The following is a 22,440-nucleotide window of genomic DNA, read 5'->3' as shown; positions in this document are numbered from 1 at the left end:
CCGATGATAAAGTCTTCCCACTGTCGCTTCTTCTTCCATTCCAAGTCTCCTTAGATGAGCTTCCATTCACATCAGGCGTGACTGCAGGGGTCTTAAACGCCTTCAGGACTAGCTCGTTCTGTGCAATCGCCCTCGACTCTCATCTTGGGGGAGCCCCACCTCCCAGGGAGAGAACCCAGGAACCAGGGCAGGGCAGCAGGAAAGAAAGGGGTCTTAGCTGAATAGCAATCTAAGCCATTTTAAGGTGTATAGAACACGGTTGAATATAAACCAAAATTGAAATGTCTATGAAGAAGTCACAGGTTGTGGTTGCGAACCTGCATTTTCCTATTAACATATTGGTTAATCAATACCATGTCAATTAATGCCACAATGTTGGAAATGGTTGGAAATATTATGTTGGGGCTTTTAATTGATTAGGATGATACTCTGCCGGCTCTAGCTTCAGAACAGAGATGGTCTCACCAAGAAACCATTGAACTTACCAGGACAATAAGATGCTGGACTTTATGCTTGGTAAATACTTCCAATGAAAGAATGTCAACTGAATTTGAACTATGGAAATGCAACAAGGTAGAGCAATCCACCGTGGGGGGAGGGCGTGGGGAGGGGCGGGGGGAATCCCAGTGCATAAAAAATGTATCACATAATGCAATGTAATTAATTAAAAAAATGAAATGCAATAAAAATATGTTTAAAAAAAAAAGAAAGAAAGTGGTCTTGGGAGGACCCCCTAGGCTGGCACCTGGAACCTGGCCGAAGTGGGGAAAAGTGTGGAGGCGGCCATGTCTGCCTTCAGAGCCTTTGGCTTTTCATTCTTCAGAGATAATGGTGGGCACACGGGGCCGGGAAAGGTTTTAAAAGCACAGGGAGGGCTGGAAAGCAGATGACGGGCAACACGACCTCCCACTCGTTCCCGCAGGTCCTGCTGGCGGACCGCGCAGGTGGAACCGCCCTCGGCGTCTCCCGCCAATCCGAAAGGCGCCTCCCATTCCCCGGACCCTTCCCGCCCCGCGTGGACGGAGGCGGGCCATCAAAGGGCACAAGCCCCGCCAGCCAATCGTTCGGCCCCCTGACAGGGAGGAGCGGGGCTTCTGGAAACGGGAGGCGGGGCTGTCTCCTTGGCAACGATCCTAGCCCTCCTGGAGTTGTGAGAGGGAGGGTGGCTTGGGGAGAGCGCAGAGGGGCGGGGGCCGGAGGAGTAGGGGGGTGGACGCGTTGGGGTCCGGGTTTGGAGTTCGATCGGGGGGTCGCAGGCTCAGAGCATCGGTCAGGCCAGGGCGCGGAGTTCGCCCGGGTTCCCCAGATGCGGCTGGAGCTGACCCGGAGGCCTGGGAGGGGAGAGGAGCTAGACACCGCCCCCGCTGGCGCCGCTCCTTCTCGCTGACCTTGGTCTCGCTTGTCGCCTCGTCCTTGGCCACACGCACTGACGGACACAGGGCCCGGGAGCTCGGCCGACTAGGCCCAGGGCACACGGAGACCACCTAGGCCAGAGCGCATCCACTGGCCCGGCCTCTTCCGCGGGCTCCGGGGCGCCGGGTCTCCCCGACCCCGCCGCGGGGGCCATCCAGCCCAGGGTTAATGCCAACGAGTTCCCACCTCCAGCCGCTCCTAGAGAGGCCGCGGCGCTAGCCAGCGAGGGGAACTGGCCGCGGACGGACACTTCCTGTGCTGGGGGGAGGGAGTAGGGCAGTCGCAGCCCAACCCGGGGCTCGGGGTGGGGGGCGGCCAGACTGCGGGGTCTCGGGCGGGGAATCGTGTGTGAGGGGGCGGCAGGGCGAGTCGTGAAGCCCCTCATTTGCGAGGCCGCGACGCGCTGGCGGCCGAGAGGGCCGCAGGGCAGGCCGAGACCTTGGGAAGGGGGGGCGGGGCCGCGGCTCGGGGAGGGGCCGGTGGGCCGGAGAGGCCCAGGGTCAAGACGTCCGGCCTCGGGGGCGGGGGTGCAGGCGGAGTTGGGGAGCCGGGGCTCCTGAGCAGCGTGGAGAAGACGGGTGGCGAGGGCTCGGGTCTCAGGGCACTCAGGCCGGGTCTCAGGATCGTCCGCCATCGCCACTACCGCCGCGCTGGGAGCTGGCGGGGATGGAGCGGGAGGCGTCGCCGTGGGGCCTGGAGCCCCGGGATATGCAAAGTCCAGACGGAATGGGGAGCTCTGAAAGGTCCCCCCAAGGTGAGGGAGGACTGCCCCTCCTAGGATTTTATCTGGGAGCCAGAGAAGGGGTTGCGGTCTGGGGTAGGGGGGTCGGAGACATGAATACCTGGGACTTTGGAGGGGGATGGGGAAGGCAAGGAGCAGGGGACCAGGTGTCTGGGCCTGTCCCAAGGTGGCTGAGAGGCTGATTTCAGCACCTGCCCGTGGCCAGCGGGCCTGGCTGGGGGGAGGGAAGACAGGTATGGCAAATAGCCGACCCAGTGAACTTCCAAGTCCCACACAATGTGGGTTTTCTGTAATTCTCTGATCCTGCAGGCCCCATGAGTGAGAATGAGGAAGAGGACGGTTCGCAGGAAGAAGGCACTGGGGACTATGAAGTCGAAGAGATCCCTTTCGGGCTTGAGCCCCAAAGCCCAGGGTTTGCATCCCACAGCCCCAGGTTTGAATCGGAAAGCCCAGGGTTCGAGTCCCGCAGCCCAGGGTTCACACCCCCTAGTCCCGAGTTCGGCCGTAGAAGCCCTGATTCTCAGGCGCCTGAGTTTGAACCTCAGAGCCCTGGCTATGAACCTCAGAGCCCTGAGTTTGAAACACAGAGTCCTGGGTGTGAATCCCAGAACCCCGAGTTCAAAACGCAGAGCCTGGAAGCAGAGGCTGGAGAGACGGCGGTGCTCCTGAATCCTGAAGCAAGGAGTGCGGCTTTGAGCAGCCTGCCCCTGGGGGTCCACCCTCTGGACTCCTTTACTCAGGAGCTTGGGGAGCAGTCCACTGGTGACGTGCCCCTGGGACCACCTTTTGAGATGCCCACGGGGGCCCTGCTGACACCACCTCAGCTGGAAATGCTGCAGAACCCCCTGGGGCTGACGGGGCGCCGGCGGGGTGGTCGGTCGCGGGGTGGCCAGGGCCCCCGGCCTAACATCTGTGGCATCTGTGGGAAGAGCTTCGGCCGGGGCTCAACCCTCATCCAGCACCAGCGCATCCACACGGGCGAGAAGCCCTACAAGTGCGAGGTGTGCAGCAAGGCCTTCTCCCAGAGCTCTGACCTCATCAAGCACCAGCGCACCCACACCGGTGAGCGGCCCTACAAGTGCCCCCGCTGTGGCAAGGCCTTCGCCGACAGCTCCTACCTGCTCCGGCACCAGCGCACCCACTCGGGCCAGAAACCCTATAAGTGCCCACATTGCGGCAAGGCCTTCGGCGACAGCTCCTACCTCCTCCGGCACCAGCGCACGCACAGCCACGAGCGGCCCTACAGTTGCCCCGAGTGTGGCAAGTGCTACAGCCAGAACTCATCTTTGCGCAGCCACCAGCGGGTGCACACCGGCCAGAGGCCCTTCAGCTGCGGGATCTGTGGCAAGAGCTTCTCCCAGCGCTCAGCCCTCATCCCTCACGCCCGCAGCCATGCCCGGGAGAAGCCCTTCAAGTGCCCCGAGTGCGGCAAGCGCTTTGGCCAGAGCTCTGTGTTGGCCATCCATGCCCGCACCCATCTGCCAGGCCGCACCTACAGCTGCCCCGACTGCGGCAAGACCTTCAACCGCTCCTCCACCCTGATCCAGCACCAGCGCTCACATACAGGCGAGCGGCCCTACAGATGCGCCGTGTGCGGCAAGGGCTTCTGCCGCTCCTCCACACTGCTGCAGCACCACCGGGTGCACAGCGGGGAGCGGCCCTACAAGTGTGATGACTGCGGCAAGGCCTTCTCGCAGAGCTCCGACCTCATCCGCCACCAGCGGACCCACGCAGCAGGCCGCCGCTGATGCCCTGGCCCCGCCTGGGGGGTGGGGATGTGGGGGCAGAAGGGGAAGGAGCAAGGGGTGGGGGGCTGGGAGCTAGAGAAACCCTTGGAGGGGAGAGTGGGTGGGCAAGTTGGAGGAGTGGAGGGCTCTAGAAGCAGAGGGCGCCAGGGTGCAGGGGGTTGCATGCCCTGGAGACTTGCGGGAGGATGGGCTAAGCAGAGGGGGTTGGAGGGAAGCTAGAGCAACAGCAGGCATCTCTGGGAGAGATTGGGAGAGAAAGGTCAATGGAGAGCTGGCCTCGGTGCAGCACACTGCTTGGTGCGGGCCTTGCTCGGTCAGGGGCTAGCTGGGGTGGGGGGAGGGCATGGGAGGGGCCTTGGTTAGAGTGGGGTAGCTTAGATTGGTAACTGCTAAGACCCTCGCTGTCAGGAAGGGGTAGAAGGGTAGGTGGGGTGTCAAGGGGGCTTGCGTGTAAACCCCAGCCTCCCTTATCTTAGGCTCTGGAGCCGCTGAATTTGAGTTCAATAAAACTATCTTTCCTGTGCTAAGAGAGACTGGTCCTTTAGATCTGTTGCCTGGCCAGCAGGAGGCGCTCATCCTAGCTGAAAACCAGCCAGGGGGCCCTGAGGGGCTTAGGGGAGGGGTGTCAGCCAGATCTGCTCTTCCTGTGTCCCCCTGCTTCTGAGGGCTATACTGGCAGAGGCTACCCAGCGAGCCACCGGGGTTGTGGGCAGTCCTGCTGGGCTGCCGTGCCTTTATCCTGCTTTCGTTTCCCACCCAAGTCCCTCAACCTCATGCTTGGCCCCTTGGGAATGTGTGGGGAGTTAGTGCCTTATTTGATCCTAGCCTTGGGGACTGTCAGGAACATGGCAGTGCCCTGCCAAGGCCTGCCCCTTCCATGAGCGACTTGAGCAAGTTCCTGGAAGACACAAGTGATGCAAAGGTTAAGGTTGAACTTTTTTTTTTTAAGACTTTTTAAAGATTTATTCATTCCATTACAGCCAGATATACACAGAGGAGGAGAGACAGAGAGGAAGATCCTCTGTCCAATGATTCACTCCCCAAGTGAGCCACAACGGACCGATGCACGCTGATCCGAAGCCGGGAACCAGGAACCTCCTCCGGGTCTCCCACGCGGGTGCAGTGTCCCAATGCATCGGGCCGTCCTCAACTGCTTTCCCAGGCCACAAGCAGGGAGCTGGATGGGAAGTGGAGCTGCCGGGATTAGAACCGGCGCCCATATGGGATCCCGGGGCTTCCAAGGCGAGGACCTTAGCCGCTAGGCCACGCCGCTGGGCCCAAGCTTGAATTTTAAAGTGTTTATTTTATTAGATTTATTTATTTTTATTGCAAAGTCAGATATAAATAGAGGAGGAGAGACAGAAGATCCTCCGTCTGTTGATTCACTCCCCAAGTGGCAGCAACCGCCGGAGTTGTTCTGATCCGAAGCCAGGAGCCCAGAGCCTCCTCCATGTCTCCCACGTGGGTGCAGAAACCCAACACCTTGATTCTCCTAGGACCACACAGGCTCCGAAAAGGAAGCAAAACATGCATGGACACGGGGACAACTTCACAGTGCCTGAGAGTGTCCATGGATGTAGAGACACGGAGCAGGTGTGGTGGCAAGGGGCCCAGCAGGTGTGAAGTTGCAGGGGTTGGGGAGATGGGACGGGTCTTCCTGGTGGGAAAATGTGAATGGGTCTTTAGGCACAAGGATGGCTGTTCCCATCCTCCCAGGAAATTCACTTTTTTCATCAAACCTTGATGAAGATATTCAAATTTTTAAAATTACATATTTGAAAGGCACAGTTATGTATATATAGAGAATCTTTCATCTGTTGGTTCATGTCCCCAAAGGCTACAACGGCTGGTGCTGAGCCTGGCCTCAACCAGAAAGCCTGAAATTCTGTCCTGGTCTCCCACATGGGTGGCAGAGGTCCAGGTACTTGGGCCACCATTTGCTGCTTTTCCAGGGAGCTGGGATGCAAACTGGCATATGGGATGCCAGCTCTGCAGATGTTGCCTTAATCTTACACCAGCCCTGTTAAACATTTTCCCCACCCCACCCCCAGTGGTTGATGAGGCTGTTTTGAGTCTTGGGTGCCAGGCAGCAGGGGGCCAACAAAGGCTGCTGCTTAGGGGATCACAACGCTGACTTTCACCTCACAGGCAGGCAGGAGGGGCTAAGCCAGGGAACAGGCTTGGAGCCGCTCACTGTTCCTGCTGACCCCAGAGGGCAGCAGTGAGCGTCCCCTCTGTCCTTCCTAAGGAGCCGTGGAAAACTCCTTCAGTCTGTGCCTAAAAGGCGTTGGTGGTATAGTGGTGCACATAGCTGCCTTCCAGTCCGTGCCTAAAAGGAACTAGACTCCCTTGTTCATGACTTACCAAATGCCCTTGAAGCTCTTCACGGGTTCTGTATCTCTCTCGTCCCTATCCCACTTGTAAAAATTAATTTGAGAAACAGAAAGATAAATCTCCCATCTACTGGTTTATTTCCCACATGTCCCCAGTGACTGGGGACCAGGCCAGGACAATTCTGGGAGCTGGGGGTGTAATCTGGGTCCCCCACACGGGTGGGTGCAGCTGTCACCCCTGCTTCCCAGGGTGAGCATGAGCCGGGGGTTGGAGGCGGGAGCCAGAGCTGAGCACTGTACCCAGGGACTCCCGTGGCGATGCGGGCACCTTACACCCCTGCCCCTGCCTCTGATGAGTTGCCCTACAATGTCATGTGCAGGTCAGCATTTGAGAAAAAGAGGAAAGCCAAGAAGCGCTGAACAGCCCATGTCCACAGTCACATGGCTGCACGGGATTTCATGCTGACTGCGTGTATGTCCTCAGGCACAGGGCTTGGCACCAGGGCTGCAGGGAGGAACCTGTGAAAGGCTGGGGGAGTGAGGGCTGGAGCAAAGCCTGGGAGGCTGGGGATCCCTGGGGCCACCCCAACTTCACCATCACTCATTCAGTGAAACTGTCAACTGTGTGCCTAACCCTGTGACATCACTGCGGGCCGGGGCTCGCTGTCTGCCACACATCAAGTAAACGATCAAATGTGAGCAACTTGGGGATGAGGGTGGGTTGCTGAAAGGAGTGCAATGTGGAAAGCTCATGAAGCCGGAACAAGAGGATGTGAGGTTTGAAGGCCGAGTGACTGCAAGCCAGGGGAGGCGGTGGAGAGAATGTTCCAGACAAAGGGCTGGCTGGGTAAGTGAGAAGGGAGGAAGTGTGGTGTGTGCGCACAGCAGGGGTCACGAGCTGGGAAAGGCAGGTGGATGCCTTCAGGAAAGTCTCTGGGGACACTGGTCCCTGGCCCCAGAGCAGGTGCCTGTGGTGGACACAGTGGCACTGAAGGGATTGGCTTCTTGGAGGCTGGCTGGACTCCAGGCTGGAGGTAGCACAGGGCAGGGCTGCAGGGTCTGAGGCCTCTGGAGACCCTGGGGGACAGGCGTGAGGCCCAGGGCGGCTCTAGGGCCTGTGACTGTGGCTCCTCCACATTCAGACCCAGCGCTGCTGGCCCAGGAGGAGGGGGATGGGCCATGACTCCAAGGCCGCAGCCGGAAGCCTCCCTGGCCCACCTGGCAGCAGTTTCTCACCATGAGCCTGCAGGGGGCAGCAGCAGGACGAGCTCCAGGCTCAACACGGGCAAACTGAGGCCTGAGGAGAGGCAGGGACTCGCCTGGGACACACAGGCATACGCACAGGGCTGTGTGCGGCACCCTGAGGCCTCAGTCCTTGCCCTCGACTTCTGGTGCCTCCTTCCCTTGTAGCGGCTCCAGGCACCCCGTGTCCTCAGCTCCTTCTGGAGGGGCCAGCGGCCCCAAGTCTTCCCCAGGGACTCCATTGGGGATGTCTCCATCAGCCTCCATCTTTTTCTTCAGGTTCCGCTTGAAGAAGCCCACCTGCAGGAAAGCAAGCCCAGTGAGCAAGAAGTGCAGTGGGCTTACACCTGCCACCTGAGGGAGAACCGTGGAACTTCACCCTGTTAGTAAGGCGTGGGCCCCTGGTCACACGGGACCCACTCCGGGCTGCCCAGAGGGGACCTGGGGTATCAGCTTTGTCTTAGGAGTACTGCTTGGAGTCCTGGCTACTTCACTTCTGATCCAACTCTTTGCTAATGCACCCAGGAAGTCAGTGGTGATGACCCAAGGGCTTGGGCCCCTGCACACATGTGGGAGACCGTAGATGGAGTCCCAGGTCCCTGGCCTCAGCTTGGTCCAGTCCTGGTCTTGCAGTCATTTGAAGAGTGAGCTAGTAGACAGAAGATGGGTCCTTCTCTCTCTCTCCAAATGGCTGAAACAGCTAAAGCTAGGGTCAGACCACAGCCAGGATCCAGGATTCCATCCATGTGGATGGACAATACCTACAAATACTAATGGTAAGCATTAATATTTCCACAATATTTATCTTAAAGATTTATTTGTTTCTTTCTTCCTCTCTTCTTTCCTTTTCTTTTTTTCTTAGATTGTATTTATTTTACTTGAAAGCTCACAGTTACAAAGAGAGAAAAGGAGACGGAAAGAGAGATCTTCCATTCACTGGTTCACTCCCCAAATGGCCACAATAGCCACAGCTGCCACAGGAGCCAGGCGCCTCTTCTGAGTCTCCTATTTGGGTGCAGCGGTCCAAGGACTTAAGCCATTCCTCACTGCCTTCCCTGGCATATCAGCAGGGAGCTGGATCGGAACTGGAGCAGCTGGGAGTAGAATCAGCACCCACATGGGATGCCAATGCTGCAGTCAGAGGATTAGCTCACTGCACCACAGCACTGGTCTCTATTTTGTGTTTATTTGAAAGACAGTTGTAGAGAGAGGAGGAAGACAAAGAGATTGCTCTTCCATCCACTGATTCACTCCCCCAGTGGTCACATCGGGCCAGACCAGGAAGCTAGAACTCCATCCCTTCTCTCTCATGGGTGGCAGGGATTCAACCACTTGACCCATCACTTGCAATAGAAGTGGAGTTGAAATTCGAACCCAGGACTCTGATAGGGGACGTGGGTGTCCCAAGTGGTGACTTCCTCATGCCCCAAGTGCCTGCCACTGCCCCTGCCCTTCAGACTGAGAGGGCCACAAAGGAGGCAGGGGCCATATCTGTGCGGACTGCCTCTGAATGGAGGACCGGGTGCCAGGAAGCCCTCCATGCGTGGGTGCGTCCCCCATCTCCTCCCAGGGTGCTGCTGGCACTGGGCCAGTCTTGCCTGCTCCTGTGCCAGACGTGGGGGTAGATGCAGGCTCTTCCAGAGTCTTGGCCGTGGCCCTGGCACTCCCTCCCAGCCTGGCAGGCTTGGTGGGGCCCATCCTGCCCCTGCCCCGTACCCCAGGGTTCAGACCTTGTAGAGCGCCAGGAAGATGAGGAGCAGGAGTACCAGGCCCCCGAAGCTGCTCAACAGGTACACTTGCAGCATGTTCTTCTCCAACACCACGTCCACCTTCATGATCAGCTGGAGGGCAGGAGAGCCACTTGCAGGTGCCTGTGCCCTCCCTCACCCCTCCAACCCTCCAGTACTGTGTCACAGAACTGGGCTCTGGCTCTGGGCCCTGTCCCTTTCCCTTGGGCCACACGCTGCAGTCACTTGGCCAGCGTACCTCCCCCCACCCAGGTGTACCCTCAGCTTTGGTGGTGGTGGGGGGCTTCCCAGCTTAGCTCAGCATGCAAAGCCTCCACAACTCTGGCCCCCTGTTCCTCCCCTCCTCCAAGCTCCTGTTGCCTTCTTGGTCCTGGCCCACTAGTCACAGTGCAATCCCACCTGCCCTCACACCTGCCTGGCAGCTTGGGACTCTGGGCCCCTACCTTCTTACTATGGGGTTGGTGAGCTACTGTTAAACTCCCTCGTTCTCAGCTGTTTTTTAATTTGAGAGGCAGGAAGACAGTGAACATTCCCAGATGCTGGTTGGTTCACTCCCTGAAGGTCTGCAACAGCCAGGGATGGGCCATGCCGAAGCCAGGCACCAGGCACCTAATCCAAGTCTCCTACATGGGCAGCATGTCCTGGAGCCATCACTCACTGCCTCTCAGTGTCTGCCTTAGCAGGAAGCTGGAGCAAGGGGCAGGCATTGCACACTGAACTCAGGAGCTTCAATGTGGCATGTGGCTGTCCCTGATCTGCCACCCCTGTCACCTGCCACACACAGACAGGTGGCCCCGTTCACCCCCAGGGCTGGTTATGGGTGGGGAAAGGTAAGGCTTGGACTGGTGCTGAGTCCTGACCTTGTTCCATACAGTCCCTCCATTGCCTTTCTAGCTCTGCCCCAGGCTCCCCACACCCTGTGTGAGACACATTTTGGAGGGTTGCTGGGGGATGGAAGTACCTGGGCCATGGAGGCGTTGCTGCCGTACAGGTGGAAGTGCTTGCTGCTATTGAAGGAGATGAAGAGGGAACTGCAGAGCCGTGACATGGAAGAGGCCTGTGGGGGCATGAGGACATGTCAGGACCAGGAGGGACGGGACCCTGGGACCTAGGGTTTGGGCTGCTCACCACCCATCACTGTTACCACAGGCAGGAGCCCAGGAGAGCGTGGCGTGGCCTGCGACCCACTCCACCTAGTTCTCTGTGATGGAAGCTAAGATTTTCCCATCTAGACCACCCAGGAGCCACCCTCAGGGCCCCTGGAAACAGCACAAAAAATTCCAAATGCAGTGTGGTTCTCTGAGTCACAGAGGACAGCAGCACCCAGGCTCTGCCCACCAGCAACAGGTGCTACCTCAATCTCGCCCGTCAGTTCCATGGTCCCAAGCACTTGGACGAGGAGTTGTCGCCTGAAGATGATGGGACAGCGAAACTGGGCTCCAGGGAGACAGGGCTGCCAGGGGGGAAGGCACGGAAGTGGTCAGGGTGGCCGCTTCCCTCCCCCACTATCCCCACCACCTGCCGACCCGCCCTGCCTCGCCCCTGGCCCACTGCTCAGCTCTGGGAGCCCCTACCTCATCCGCGCTGGGCAGCCTGTTCAGGTCCTCGAGCTGACAGGTGACAGGAGGCTCCTGGAGGGGGGGTGTGGTGGGGCTGAGTCAGTTTGGGGCCTTCCCAGTTCTAGAGAAAACTTGAGCATGCCCCCACCCCCACCAGCCCCATCCAAGCCCCACTAAGTCCCACGGGGCTGTGATCTGCCCATTCTCCCTGACTCCTTGAGACACCCAGCTTTGCCTTCTGGACCCTGGGCAAGCTTGCTCACTCCCACCCCCGCCCTGGCACCCCACATATCTCAGATCCCCTTTCTAGGCTATACTCACCATCTGTACAGTCCACGTGTAGGTAACAGGCCCCTTGCTAGGGGACCCTGGCACCCCGATCAAGGCCTCCAGTACGGGTGGGCTATGATCGTACATGGAGGGCTGGATCTGCACCTGGCAGCAGACAGAGGTGGGTGACTGCAGTGCTCGGTGCCACCCTGCCCAGTGCACCCCTCACACCCTTCCTATCCTTTCTGGGCGAGGCCTGAGGACTCCTTGAGGCCTCTCAGGGTTCTATGTGGTTCCCTGTGCCTGAATCCACATGATTGAGTTTCCTGAGGCTGGGCGGGGGCTACGGCTTCTCCCACCTCCAAGTCCCTGGCAGCTGACATGACATCTTGACAAGGAGAGATACAAAAAGTACTTATGCAAAGCAGAATGGGAAAGACACTGCTAACCACACTGACTTGGGAAACATTTCCTGACGACTTTTCATGTCAAGAGAAATGCACAGAAAAGTGGTCCAGGAGTGGGAGAAAGGACACCTCGGGATGGTCAAGCAAAGTCCGTGTGACCCGAACGGCCTGTTGCCGTTCATCCAGCAGACACTGGCAACACAGTGCACCAGCGAACTCCCAAAGGCCCAGGGTCTTTGGAAAGGTGGATTTACAGAGAGAAGCAGACAGAGAGAAAGCTCTTCCATCCGCTGGTTCACTGCCCAACTGGCCGCAACAGCCAGAGCTGAGCCAATCCAAAGCCAAGCGCCAGGAGCTTCCAACAGTCTCCCACGTGGGCGCAGGGTCCCAAGACCTTGGTCTGGCCTTGACCACCCTCCCAGCCCACAAACAGGGAACCAGATGGGAAGTACAGCAGCTGGGATACGAACTGGTGCCTATATGGGATCTGCAAAACGAAGATCTAGCTACTAGGCTACCACATCAGGCCCTGAGAGATGATTTAAAAAAAAAGTATCTGTTTGCTTGAAAGAAACTGCTTCATCTTCTGGTTGATTCCCCAAATGACCACAACAGCTGGAATGAGGCCAGGCTGAAGCTCAGAGCGAGGAACCCCATCTGGGTCTTCCCGGCGGATGCAGCATCTAAAGCACCAAGCTACCACCACTGCCTTGCAGGGCGAGCAGCAGCAAGCAGCTGAGCTAGGATTCTAAGCCAAGAACTCAGACAAGGGGACCTCGCATTTGACAAGTGGCACCTCAACCGCCATGCCAAACACCCATCCCAAGTTTAACCTAACCCCAGGTTTCCACGAGCTTTTGGAAGCACCCATACGATATGTATTATAGGTACTCTTCAGTGCACAATAAAGCACACTCTTGAGTTTGGCTTAGTGGCTAAGACATGCGTATTCTAAAATGAGGCACGGGTTTGATGCCCACCTCCAGCTCTTGACTCCAGCTTCCTGCCTGTGCATACTCTGTGAAGCTGCAATGGCTCAGTCGTGTGAGAGTCCTGGACGGAATTCCTGGGTCCCAGCTTTGGCTTTCTGAGCCTGGCCAGCAGCTGCTGCAGGCATGGGGTGAACCAGCAAATGAGAGCTCTGTCTCTCAAAGATTTTTTTTTTTAAATCAAGAAGGAGAATGCTCTGAACAGGTTAATGCCCATTCTGCACGTTTCAGCCTGTGGCCGAGGGGCAGCCTTCTGCTCGAGCCCACAATGGTTGCAATGACCATTTGGCATGGCCAATGTCAGGTCATGGACTTGAACCTAGAGTTCTCCATATGGAGATGCAGGCTGGACAGGCAGACACTGTACCATTTGAACAACCTGCAGCCCTCATCAGAGTGCCTGGCTGGAGTCCTGGCTGCCAAGACCAGCTTCCTGCTAGGGTGCACTCCAGGGGTGCCCGAGTGCTTGGGCTCCTGCTGCCCACATGGGAGACTTGGAGGGAGTTGCAGGCTTAGGTCTGGCCCAGTGCCAGCTGTTTGGGGGGCATGTGAGAAGTAAACTGGCAGACCGAAGACTTACGTGTGTGAACCTATCTCTATCTTCATCTGACTTTCAAGGAAATACACAAATACGTGCTTAAGTCTCACTGCTTCTCTGTAGCAACTATGGAAGCTGGGCAAGCTCCTGCCCTGTCTGTGGGACAGACTTCTCATCTGTAAAATAGGACTGAATGGCACTGCAGGGGCTGCTTGCAGAAGGCACGGACATAAAACCTCGGCTCGCCGTGTGGGCACGGACCCTGTTGGATTTTTTTGCTGACTAGCACCTACCCAACTACTCAAACTCCAACAGTAACTCATGTTATGTTAGATCAGGCCCCCAGGAGCCTGGTGCAATAGCCTAGTAGTGGCTAAATCCTCGGCTTGCAGGCAGTGCGACCCACATGGGTGCCAGTTCATGTTCCAGCTACTCCACTTCCCTTCCAGCTCCCTGCTTGTGGAAAGCAGTTGAGGATGGCCCTGGCACTGGCATGGAAGACCCAGAAGAGGCTCCTGACTTCAGATCAGCTCAGCTCTGGCCGTTTTGGCCACTTTGGGAGTCAACCACTGGATGGAAGATCTTTTTCTCTGTGTCTCCTTCTCTCTGTAAATCTGATTTTTCAATTAAAAAAAAAAAAAGAACAGGACCTGCAGCTTCTGGGGTTGGCACTGTGGCCTGCGACCCTGGCATCCCACATAGGTGCCAGTTCCAGTGCCTCTGTTCCATCTCCAATCCAGCTCCCTGCCAACATCCTGGGAAAAGCAGTGGAAGATGGCCCAAGTGCTTGGAGCGCCTGGATTTGGTCTTGCCCGCCCTTGGCCATTGCAATTATTTGGGGAGTAAGACGAGTAGCTAGGAGGTCTTTCTTTTTCTCTAACTCTGCCTTTCAGTTAAATAAATAAATCTTAGTAAAAAAGAAAAAAACCTAGGTCTTTCGCAGACTCCCCTTCGCCCTGAAGTTGGGTGTTTCTGGGAGTCCCCAAGCACTAGGAGATGCAGTGGGCACTATCGCTTGTAAGGACCAGGAGCAGGTGACGGCTGGGCCAGCCGAGGATGGCGCTGCGTCCCCGCCCCCAGGATGGGGCTGAGTGACCCGCGTTGACTCACAGGGCCTGTCCCCTTGAGGTTCGCACCTGGTAGATGTGCTGCACGTGGTGGATCTTGGGGCCCTTGGGGGTGAAACTGACATACAGTGTGGAGTTTTCCTGGCTGTGGAGAGAGGAGTAGAGATGGGAGTGGAGACCCAGCAGGGGCCCTGCGGGGGAGCGCGGTGTTGGTGGCCCACAAGCATGATCCAATTTCAGCCTTGTGAAGATTGGCCTTTTATTGTCTTTCAGAAATGAAGGCTCACCCCTTACCTCGCCTGATGGAGGAACAGGATGGGGGAACAGGCATCAGGCCTTGGCCTCCCCCACATGTTCCACCTCACCAGTGCCTGCTGGGTCCTGGACATCTTAGAGCATACAAGCCCAGCACTACCTTCCCCACCTGTGTTTTTCCAACCCTCCTGACAGCACCCTCGGATGCTGGCACGTTCCCATGCGACATGTACGCAGTCAGGCCCGAGCCCATTTGTCAAGGCAGCCCTTCCACTGCACCCCTGCCTGCACCTGCCCCAGGCTGAGCCCGGCCATTCCCAGCTTCCTGTGTTTGGTCTTCACCTGTGCTTTTACCCAAAGTCTCCCATCCCCTAGACCCTGCTGGGTCACCCACCTGCTCCTGGTACCTTCCAACCTCCCCCAACCTGCACTGATGACTCCTTTCATCAATGCCAGTCTGGCTGACCTTCAGGCTTGAGACAGCTTGTGAAGGCTGGCCTCAGACCCCGGCCCCCTTCTTATCAGTGCAGCCAGGTTGAGAGAGCAGCTGGGTGTCTCTCGCTTCCTGTTCTGCAAACAGAAAATCCACCTGCGGTCCCTATGGGTCGTTCCTGCCACACACTGAGGTCTGCGGCTTCTGTCTGAGCGTGGCCTCCGCCTTTGATCCCGAGCTTCCTGAGGGTCACAGCCCCTGTGAATACTTCTCCCTCCTCTCCTTTGGTATGCTGTCACCCCCAGGAAGGGAGCATCTATCCCGGCTCAAAGTACTCCTGGGCCTGCCAGCGGCTTTGCTGCAGACCCTGGCTACAGGTCCAGACGTGAGGGCCAGGGTCTGCCTCCTCTGAGTTTGTTCAGCAGGAGAATGGGGTAAGGCTCATGCTGCCTTGTGGCCTCAGGGACAAGCCCGCAGCCATGTGGCCATGCATTGCAGAGCTGGCCCTGTGCTTTCTCTGCCCAGAAGCGCTGACCTGACTTCAGAGTGGGCAAAGGGCTGTCCATGTAGAGTGCTGACAATGCTGGGCTGTGGCTGGAATCAGTGTTCAGAGAGGAAGTGGGCTCAGGGAAGGCCAGGGTGGGAGGAGAAGCAGGGAAGGAAGGACTCACTCCTCAATGAGGATGTTGACGGGGTACAGGACTGGAAGTGTGGTCATGGCTGAGTTGTCCTCCAGCAGACCTGCGTCTTCGTTTTCACTGTGTTGGGGTGGGAGAGAAACAGGTGGTTAGGAGGAGAGCTTGGGCCAGGACCCCGGGGTGGTCCTGGGGGTGGGGGTAGGGGGTGCCCATTGGGGGTTGGCTCACCAATATATGTGGGCGTGCAGCTGTACCACGTCACCCCAGGAGCTGTTCTGCAGCGTGTTGAACATCACTTGGATAACAACCTGAGGGGAAGGACCAGACAGGGGTCTTAGGGGCAGCCCTGTCCCACCTACAAGCCAACGCAGCGCAAACTGTGAAAACTCCGGGCCAGGGGTTTCTCTTACACAGAGTGGGATGGTGGGGTCGTGATGGGCAGGGCCCTTCAGGAGCTGCCCAGCCCCAAGTGCATCCTGAACTCTCCCACCTGCCAGGAGACATCTCACACACCTCTCCCTCTGGGTAAGCAAGCCAGTGAGTGGCCCAGACACCCTGCCCACCCACCTACCCCAGTTCCTGGCCTCTTCCAAGCTCCAGCACTCACCTCGCTGCCAGCTTTAAAGATGGGAGAGCTCACATTGCAAGTGAGGTTCTTGCTCTGGAGCCTGGGCTCCTCAGGGTACTCTTCACAGCTCACAGGTATGTGGCTATGTGGCTTCAAGTGAGAACACGGACCGTCAGGATGGGCAAAGCCATAGGCCCTCAGGGCCCATGTCCCCACAACTCTTCCCTGCACCCCAGGCTCTGTCCCCACCACCCTGTAATCTGAGAGAGGCAGAGCCAAAATCCCAGGAGCAGATGGGGGCCTGGTACTAAGATGAGCCCTGCACCCCTACACGTCACAGAGTGAAACCGGAAGTGATGGGGCATCAGAGGTGGGAGGGGTGCACTCACTGTGGCTCTATCAGAGCAGAGAATAGAACATTTCAAGATGGTGACAAGACTGTTGCATCTACACAGTCAACAACTGTTTTTTTTTTTTTAAGTCTGTATTGAATCTATTTGCAAGGAGCAAGCGAGTGAGTGAATGAGAGAAAGAGAATGTCCCTTCTGATTGGTTCACTCCCCAAACGCCCACAATAGTCAGAGCTGGGCTGAAGTCCCGAGCTGGGAACTCAATCCAGCGCGTCCCAGGGGTGGCAGGAACCCAATCATTTGAGCCATCACTGCTGCCTTGCAGGGTCTACATTGGCGGGAAGCTAGAATCCAGGAGTCAGTCTGGGACTTGAGCCCTGGAACTATAATATGGAATACGGGCACCCCAAATGGTGGTTTAACTTCTAGATCCAATGCCTTCCCCAGCAATTGTTTCAAAAGAGCTTGGGTTGGTGAGGGGCTGCAAGGTGGCGTAGCACACAAAGCTGCCATCAACAGTGCAGCATCCCATGTGGGTGCTGGTTTGTATCCCAGCTGCTGCACTTCTGTTCCAGCTCCCTGGGAAAGCCGTGGAAGATGGCTCAAATACTTGAGTCTCTGCCACCCACATGGAAGAACTGGACGGAGTTCCTCGCTCCTAACTTTGTTGTGGCCATTTGGGGGAAGTGAACCAGTGCATGGAAGAGTCTCCCCGTCACTCTGCCTGTCAAATAAGTAAATTTTTGTTGAGAAATACGAGCTTGATCCTGGACTAAGCATTACTGAAGCATCTGTGTTTAGTACACTATTGTGAGCACAGATTTCAGCCTCAGAACAGGAAGGGAAGCGGAGACGGGAACAGAAGAGCTGACATGAGGCACAGGAGATAAAGGTACCACCTGCAAAGCCAGCATCCCACATCCCAAAGCCAGCCACTCCACTGCCCATGTACCTGGAAAAGTGGCAGAGGCTAGTCCAAGTGCATCCATGTGGCAGACCCAGATGGAGTCCCAAGGTTCTGGCTTCAGCCTTGCTCAGAACCCAGCCCTTGCAGCCACTTGAAGTGTGAGCAAGTGGGTGGAAGATTGTGTGTGTTCCTCTCTCTGTAACTCTGCCTTTCAAATAAATAATAGCTCTCTAAGAAGCCTTTCACATTGGCCACCACGGGGCACACTGATTCGGTGCAGTGGCTAAGTCATCACTTGGGATGCCCACGTCTCATGGGATTGCCTGCTTGAGTCCTGCAACTCCACTTCTGATTCAGCTTCCTGCTGATATGCACAGCGGGGATGGCTCAAGTGCTGGGGCACCTGCCAGCCATGCAAGAGACCTGGAAGCTTCCTGGCTCCTCGTGTCCGCCTGCCCAGCCCTGCTGCTGCAGCCATATGGGAGTGAACAGGCAAATGAAAAATTGCTTTCTCTCACTCTGCCTTTCAAGTAAAATCAAAGTAAATAAAAGTTTTTTTTCTTTTTTTTAAACTCCAGGGAAAAAGAAATCGATGGAATAATGAATGAGATCATCCCTGGAAAACACTTTGGTTTTTGCTGTGTAGGAAGTGAACAAACCTCCGTGAATCAGCACATTTTAAGAAACGATTTTTTTTTTGTTTTAATTTGAAAAGCATAATGATACAGAGGGTATGAGTGAGAGAGAAAAAGATCTTTCATTTGCTCACTCACTCCCCAAATGGCCACAATAGCCAGGTCTGGCCCAGGCCAAGCCAGGAACCTGGAGTTCCATTCGGTAGCCCATGTGGGTGTTAGGAACCGAGTCCTTGAGCCATCCATCATTACCTGCTACCTCCCAGGTGTATCAGCCTGGGGTTGGGCTGGAAGCAGAGCAGCTGGGACTCGAACAGGCACTTGGATGCACTTGGCACATTCTGATCAAGCGTAGGGAACCTATCCTGAGACCCGGGAACCTCTGCCACACACCCCTTGTCCCGCGACCCTGTGGCCAACTGTCTCCTGCCTCGTGGTTGGTGGAGGAATCCAAAGAGAGGTTCAACCCTGCCTCTGGGATCTCGGGGCTGGAGGGTGACCATGAGGCTGAGAACCAGGATGGGACCCGCCCTGCAGCGAGACCCCTGTACTGGGCCGTGTGGGCTGAGCCAACAGCAGGAGGTGCTGCGGGCAGCCGAGGCTCACCTTGAGCGCTTCCACCTTGCGGAAGGAAAGTCCCTGGGGGATGCGGAGAACCAGCCGCACCCAGTAGGCATCCTCTCCCAGGTTCTTCAGCGTCAGCTCCACGGAGAGACTGGCCGAGGGCATCAGGTGCAGCGCGCTGGATCTAGTGGGAGATCCAGGAAGAGTTAAGGGGGTACTCCCGGGCCAGAAACAGCAATGGCGATGCGAGGTGGTTAAGGGGCAGAACTAGAGTGGCCACGCCCCTCATTGAGGTTCCCCAGCTCCACCCGCCCCTCCTGCATCTCTCAGAAAAGGTCACCTGAGCCTCTGGGGAGGGCAAGGGGCAGCCCCCAGGACACCAGGGGAGGTGAGGGACTCGCAGACCTGGCAGGAGGGAAGGCCAGCCTCAGGTCAGCTTCGCACTTCTTGTCCTCTCCGCAGTTCTTCTCGAAGGGGAGCTGCAAGACCGAGCCGCCCGGGTGAGCAGGAGCTGCAGGCCCGGGGCCTCCGCCTGGCTCTCTGCACCCCGCCCCGCATACCTCCTTGGTCTCCGAGTGGGGCGCGGGTCTCAGGATAGGCTGCACCTGCAGAGCACAGGCCGGCGGGGTGGAGGGTGGTTAACACGGTAGGTCAGGGCTGCAGGGGCTCAGCTGGCCTGACCTCCGTCTGCGTCCTGCCCCACCCGGAGCCTTCCCAGGGGTTGGGATTTTATCCCACTAGAGACCCTGGAAGAATTTGGGTAGATTCTCAGCTGTACTTTTTAGAAAGACTCCACCTGCAGGCCAGCTGCCGGGCGGTCTGTAGACTCCCTCACAGGGCTGGGCTCCCAGGGGTGCTGACCGCTTGTCACCCACGCACACCCAGATCTCCAGCAGCCATGGCACCACAGTCAGGACCATGACCTAAGGCTCCCTCGGCCTTTTTGTGGGAGGCTAAAGCTGTCTTCCCAGCTGCCTTGAACTTGGCACTGAGAGGGAGGATGGAGGCAGAGAGTCAGGAACAACTGAGCTGGGATTGGGATCCCTTCACCAGTCAGTCTAACAAGGATACACCTGTTGCCTCCAGGGGGCGCCTGATTAGAAGTGCCTTAGGTGGGGGGAGTGTGTGTCCTCACCCCTTTTTTATGCAATAGTGGCACCCCACGAGGCTCTGTCTGCCCCTAACAAATGCCCGTGAGCCCAACAGAACAGTCCCATCCCTCCATCACGGCCAGCTCAGGGCCTCCAGCTGGCCTTCCAGTTTGCATCCTGAGTGGTGCTGGGAGCTAATGTCCCCCAGGGGCCTGAAGTAGATTTGCTGAGTGAGAAGAGCCCACCCACTCTTGTTTTTTTCTGGGGAGCCCCCAGAAGCCCAACCCCCACCATTGGCTTCCCTTCTCCCCACACTTGGTTTTCAACCTTCTCTTAGTGCAGCCTCTCTTAAGGAAGCCGGATTTGGTTCCTGTAGCTTGCGACCAAAGTCTCCAGGATGGGATGGTCCCTTCTTGCCAAGTGGACTTGCTGCTCCCCCCGACCCCAGTCATCACTGGTTCCCCCCAGCTCATCTGCTCTCACCGTCATCTGTTCCCCGGCTGTCTCCTCATCCCACAGAGAGAAACTCAAGGAGACGTTGATGGGGGAGATGAGGTCTTGAATGCACACCTAGGGGCACAAGAACAGGTTGACATTCCCCATGATAAAAAAAAAAATTAAACAAATTTCAACGACTTATGCTCTAATCCTATACTTTTATGAAAAATTAAAGAAGTGAGTACTGAGCTCAGCAGACGGGACACCCTCATCCCACATGGGAGCATCTGGGTCTGAGCCCCCCACTCAGCTCCGATCTAGTGTGCACTGCAGGAAGGCAGTAGATGACGGTCAAACACATGGGTCCCTGTCACCCACAGGGGAAACCTGGGTTGAGTTCCGGGCTCCTGGCTTCAGTTTGGCCCAGCCCTGGCTGTTGTGGGAATTTGGGAGTGAATCAGTAGATGAAAAAACTCCATGTCTCTCTGTTTCTGTTTCTCTCAAATAAAAAAAAAAATAAAATGATTTAAAAAAAAATAGAAAAGCTATGAACGCCCCCAAATAAATGGTCATTTAAAAATAAATACTTAAGGGCCCAGCGGCGTGGCCTAGCGGCTAAAGTCCTCGCCTTGAAAGCCCCGGGATCCCATATGAGCTCCGGTTCTAATCCTGGCAGCTCCACTTCCCATCCAGCTCCCTGCTTGTGGCCTGGGAAAGCAGTCGAGGACGGCCCAATGCATTGGGACCCTGCACCCGCGTGGGAGACCCGGAAGAGGTTCCAGGTTCCCGGCTTCGGATCGGCGCGTACCGGCCCGTTGCGGCTCACTTGGGGAGTGAATCATCGGATGGAAGATCTTCCTCTCTGTCTCTCCTCCTCTGTGTATATCTGGCTGTAATAAAATGAATAAATCTTTTTTAAAAATACCTTACGTGAATACAGTAAAAAGCAGGAGCGAAAGGGCTAAGGGTGTACTGTCTGCGACTGCCCGGCGGCAGGATTGGCAGCACAGAAACCCGCATCACTCACACCACCAGCACCTGCTGCCGCTCCCACCTCCGCCGGCCCAGACGCCCCGTCCCAGGCACCGGCGCTGGCTCCCTTACCGGGAAGTGAAACCAGAACTTGGTGCAGGACTGGACGGGCGTGACAGTCGTGTTCCCGCGGAGCTCTTGCTTCCCGCCCGGGAACAGCCCCCGGCTGCGGGTCCGATGGCCGTCCAGCTGCAGAGTGTACCTGAGTGTGGCCACTAGGGGGCCTGGGCAGGGGAAAGAGGCAAGTGTTGGATGAATGGTGAGTGTGTGTGTGTGTTGTGGGGGGTGCTGCGTGGGCGCAGGTGGCTGGCTGCTCCAGGGAGCAGGGGACAGCACTGACCTTGGAAGTGAGGGCTGAAGGACTTGAGCTGGAAGCAGACTGTGACGTTGACACCTTCCTTCTTGTGGCTGGCGGCTGAATAGGAGCACTCCACCTCCTGCACCGGGATCTCGGCCGGGAGGAAGGACATGGTTGTGATGACGTCCACCACGGGCCTGGAGCTGCAGGGTGGGAAGCAGCTAAAATCACCCCCGGGGCCTCAGCTGCACACCTCTCCTCAGGTATGGGGTGCCGCTGAAGAGGGCTCAGGGGACCCTGTTCTCTCGAGCCAACCTCAGCCTCCCTGTCTCTTAAAAGGACCATGGTGATGAGGCTCAGTTAGCGCTCCCCACTCCACAGTACCAGAGCGTTTTACACATCAAGGTCACACTGAGCGACCTCCACGCCTATAACTCCTCAGTGAGGTCACGTGCCATTTAGGGAAGACAATTTGAGCTTTTTAATATCCATGCCAGGTTGCTGGCTCTCCAATGCTGGCCTTTTCTGTTTTCAGCTTTTGCCTGCCTTACGGCCTTGGGGCACGCTGGGATTTCATATGTATTAGAGATGGAGCGGGAGCTCTTTTTCCATTGGTTCTGTCCTCCCCAAATGTCTGCAACGGCCAAGGCTGGGCCAGGAGCCAGGAAACTCACTTGGACCTCCCCAAGGATTGGAGTTCCCACTGCGGCCTCCTAGGGTACATGCTAGCAGCAAGCTGGAATCGGGAGTGAAACTGGGACTCGAACCCAAACATTTTTTTCTTTAAAAAAGTAAAGGCAGAGATACAGAGAGAGGAGAGACAGAGAATCTCCCAGCTGCTGGTTTACTCCCCAAATGGCTGCAATGGTCCGCGCTGGTCCAGGAAGATGCCAGAAGCAAGCAGCTTCTTCCAGGTCTCCCATATGGGGGCAGGGGATCCAAGGACGTGAGCCATCCTCCACTGCTTTTGCAGGCCGTTAGCAGCGAGCTGGATCGGATTGAACCAGATTGTACTTGGGTTCCTGCTACCCATGGGAGAAGCCAGGGAGAAGCTCCTGGCCCCACTCTGGCTGGTGTGGGTACCTGGGAGTGAACCAGCACACAGGACTCCAACAAAGATGTAAAACTTCTCTAAGAAGAGAAGCTGCCCCACAGGGTGGGTTGGTGGCCAAACA

The 22,440-nt window shown here is 56.9% G+C and overlaps 2 protein-coding genes across 2 annotated transcripts in view; one reads left to right on the top strand and one right to left on the bottom strand.

Moving 5' to 3' along the window:
• The first annotated feature begins 1,182 nt into the window (after window positions 1-1,182).
• ZNF768 (zinc finger protein 768) lies at window positions 1,183-3,947 on the top strand. Its single transcript, XM_012927533.2, has 2 exons — window positions 1,183-2,167; window positions 2,465-3,947. Exons 1-2 carry the CDS (start codon window positions 2,080-2,082, stop codon window positions 3,901-3,903), a joined length of 1,527 nt encoding a protein of 508 aa, XP_012782987.1. The 5' UTR covers window positions 1,183-2,079; the 3' UTR covers window positions 3,904-3,947.
• Window positions 3,948-7,480: 3,533 nt separating this feature from the next.
• ITGAL (integrin subunit alpha L) overlaps window positions 7,481-22,440 on the bottom strand; it is a 32,381-nt gene continuing 17,421 nt past the window's right edge. The window contains exons 16-31 of the mRNA XM_058680500.1: window positions 21,308-21,468; window positions 21,040-21,191; window positions 19,981-20,067; window positions 18,967-19,011; window positions 18,812-18,885; window positions 18,449-18,590; window positions 15,990-16,100; window positions 15,611-15,690; window positions 15,416-15,502; window positions 14,126-14,201; window positions 11,107-11,220; window positions 10,801-10,857; window positions 10,581-10,679; window positions 10,188-10,283; window positions 9,209-9,319; window positions 7,481-7,778 (exon numbers count right to left, since the gene is read on the bottom strand). Of these exons, the coding sequence (XP_058536483.1) occupies window positions 7,605-7,778; window positions 9,209-9,319; window positions 10,188-10,283; window positions 10,581-10,679; window positions 10,801-10,857; window positions 11,107-11,220; window positions 14,126-14,201; window positions 15,416-15,502; window positions 15,611-15,690; window positions 15,990-16,100; window positions 18,449-18,590; window positions 18,812-18,885; window positions 18,967-19,011; window positions 19,981-20,067; window positions 21,040-21,191; window positions 21,308-21,468 (1,666 nt within the window). The 3' untranslated portion in view covers window positions 7,481-7,604. The remainder of the gene's footprint in view (window positions 7,779-9,208; window positions 9,320-10,187; window positions 10,284-10,580; window positions 10,680-10,800; window positions 10,858-11,106; window positions 11,221-14,125; window positions 14,202-15,415; window positions 15,503-15,610; window positions 15,691-15,989; window positions 16,101-18,448; window positions 18,591-18,811; window positions 18,886-18,966; window positions 19,012-19,980; window positions 20,068-21,039; window positions 21,192-21,307; window positions 21,469-22,440) is intronic.

This window comes from Ochotona princeps, chromosome 24, assembly GCF_030435755.1.
Source record: "Ochotona princeps isolate mOchPri1 chromosome 24, mOchPri1.hap1, whole genome shotgun sequence".
In the NCBI taxonomy this organism is placed as follows: domain Eukaryota; kingdom Metazoa; phylum Chordata; class Mammalia; order Lagomorpha; family Ochotonidae; genus Ochotona; species Ochotona princeps.
This window is presented reverse-complemented; position numbering and strand designations above follow the sequence as displayed.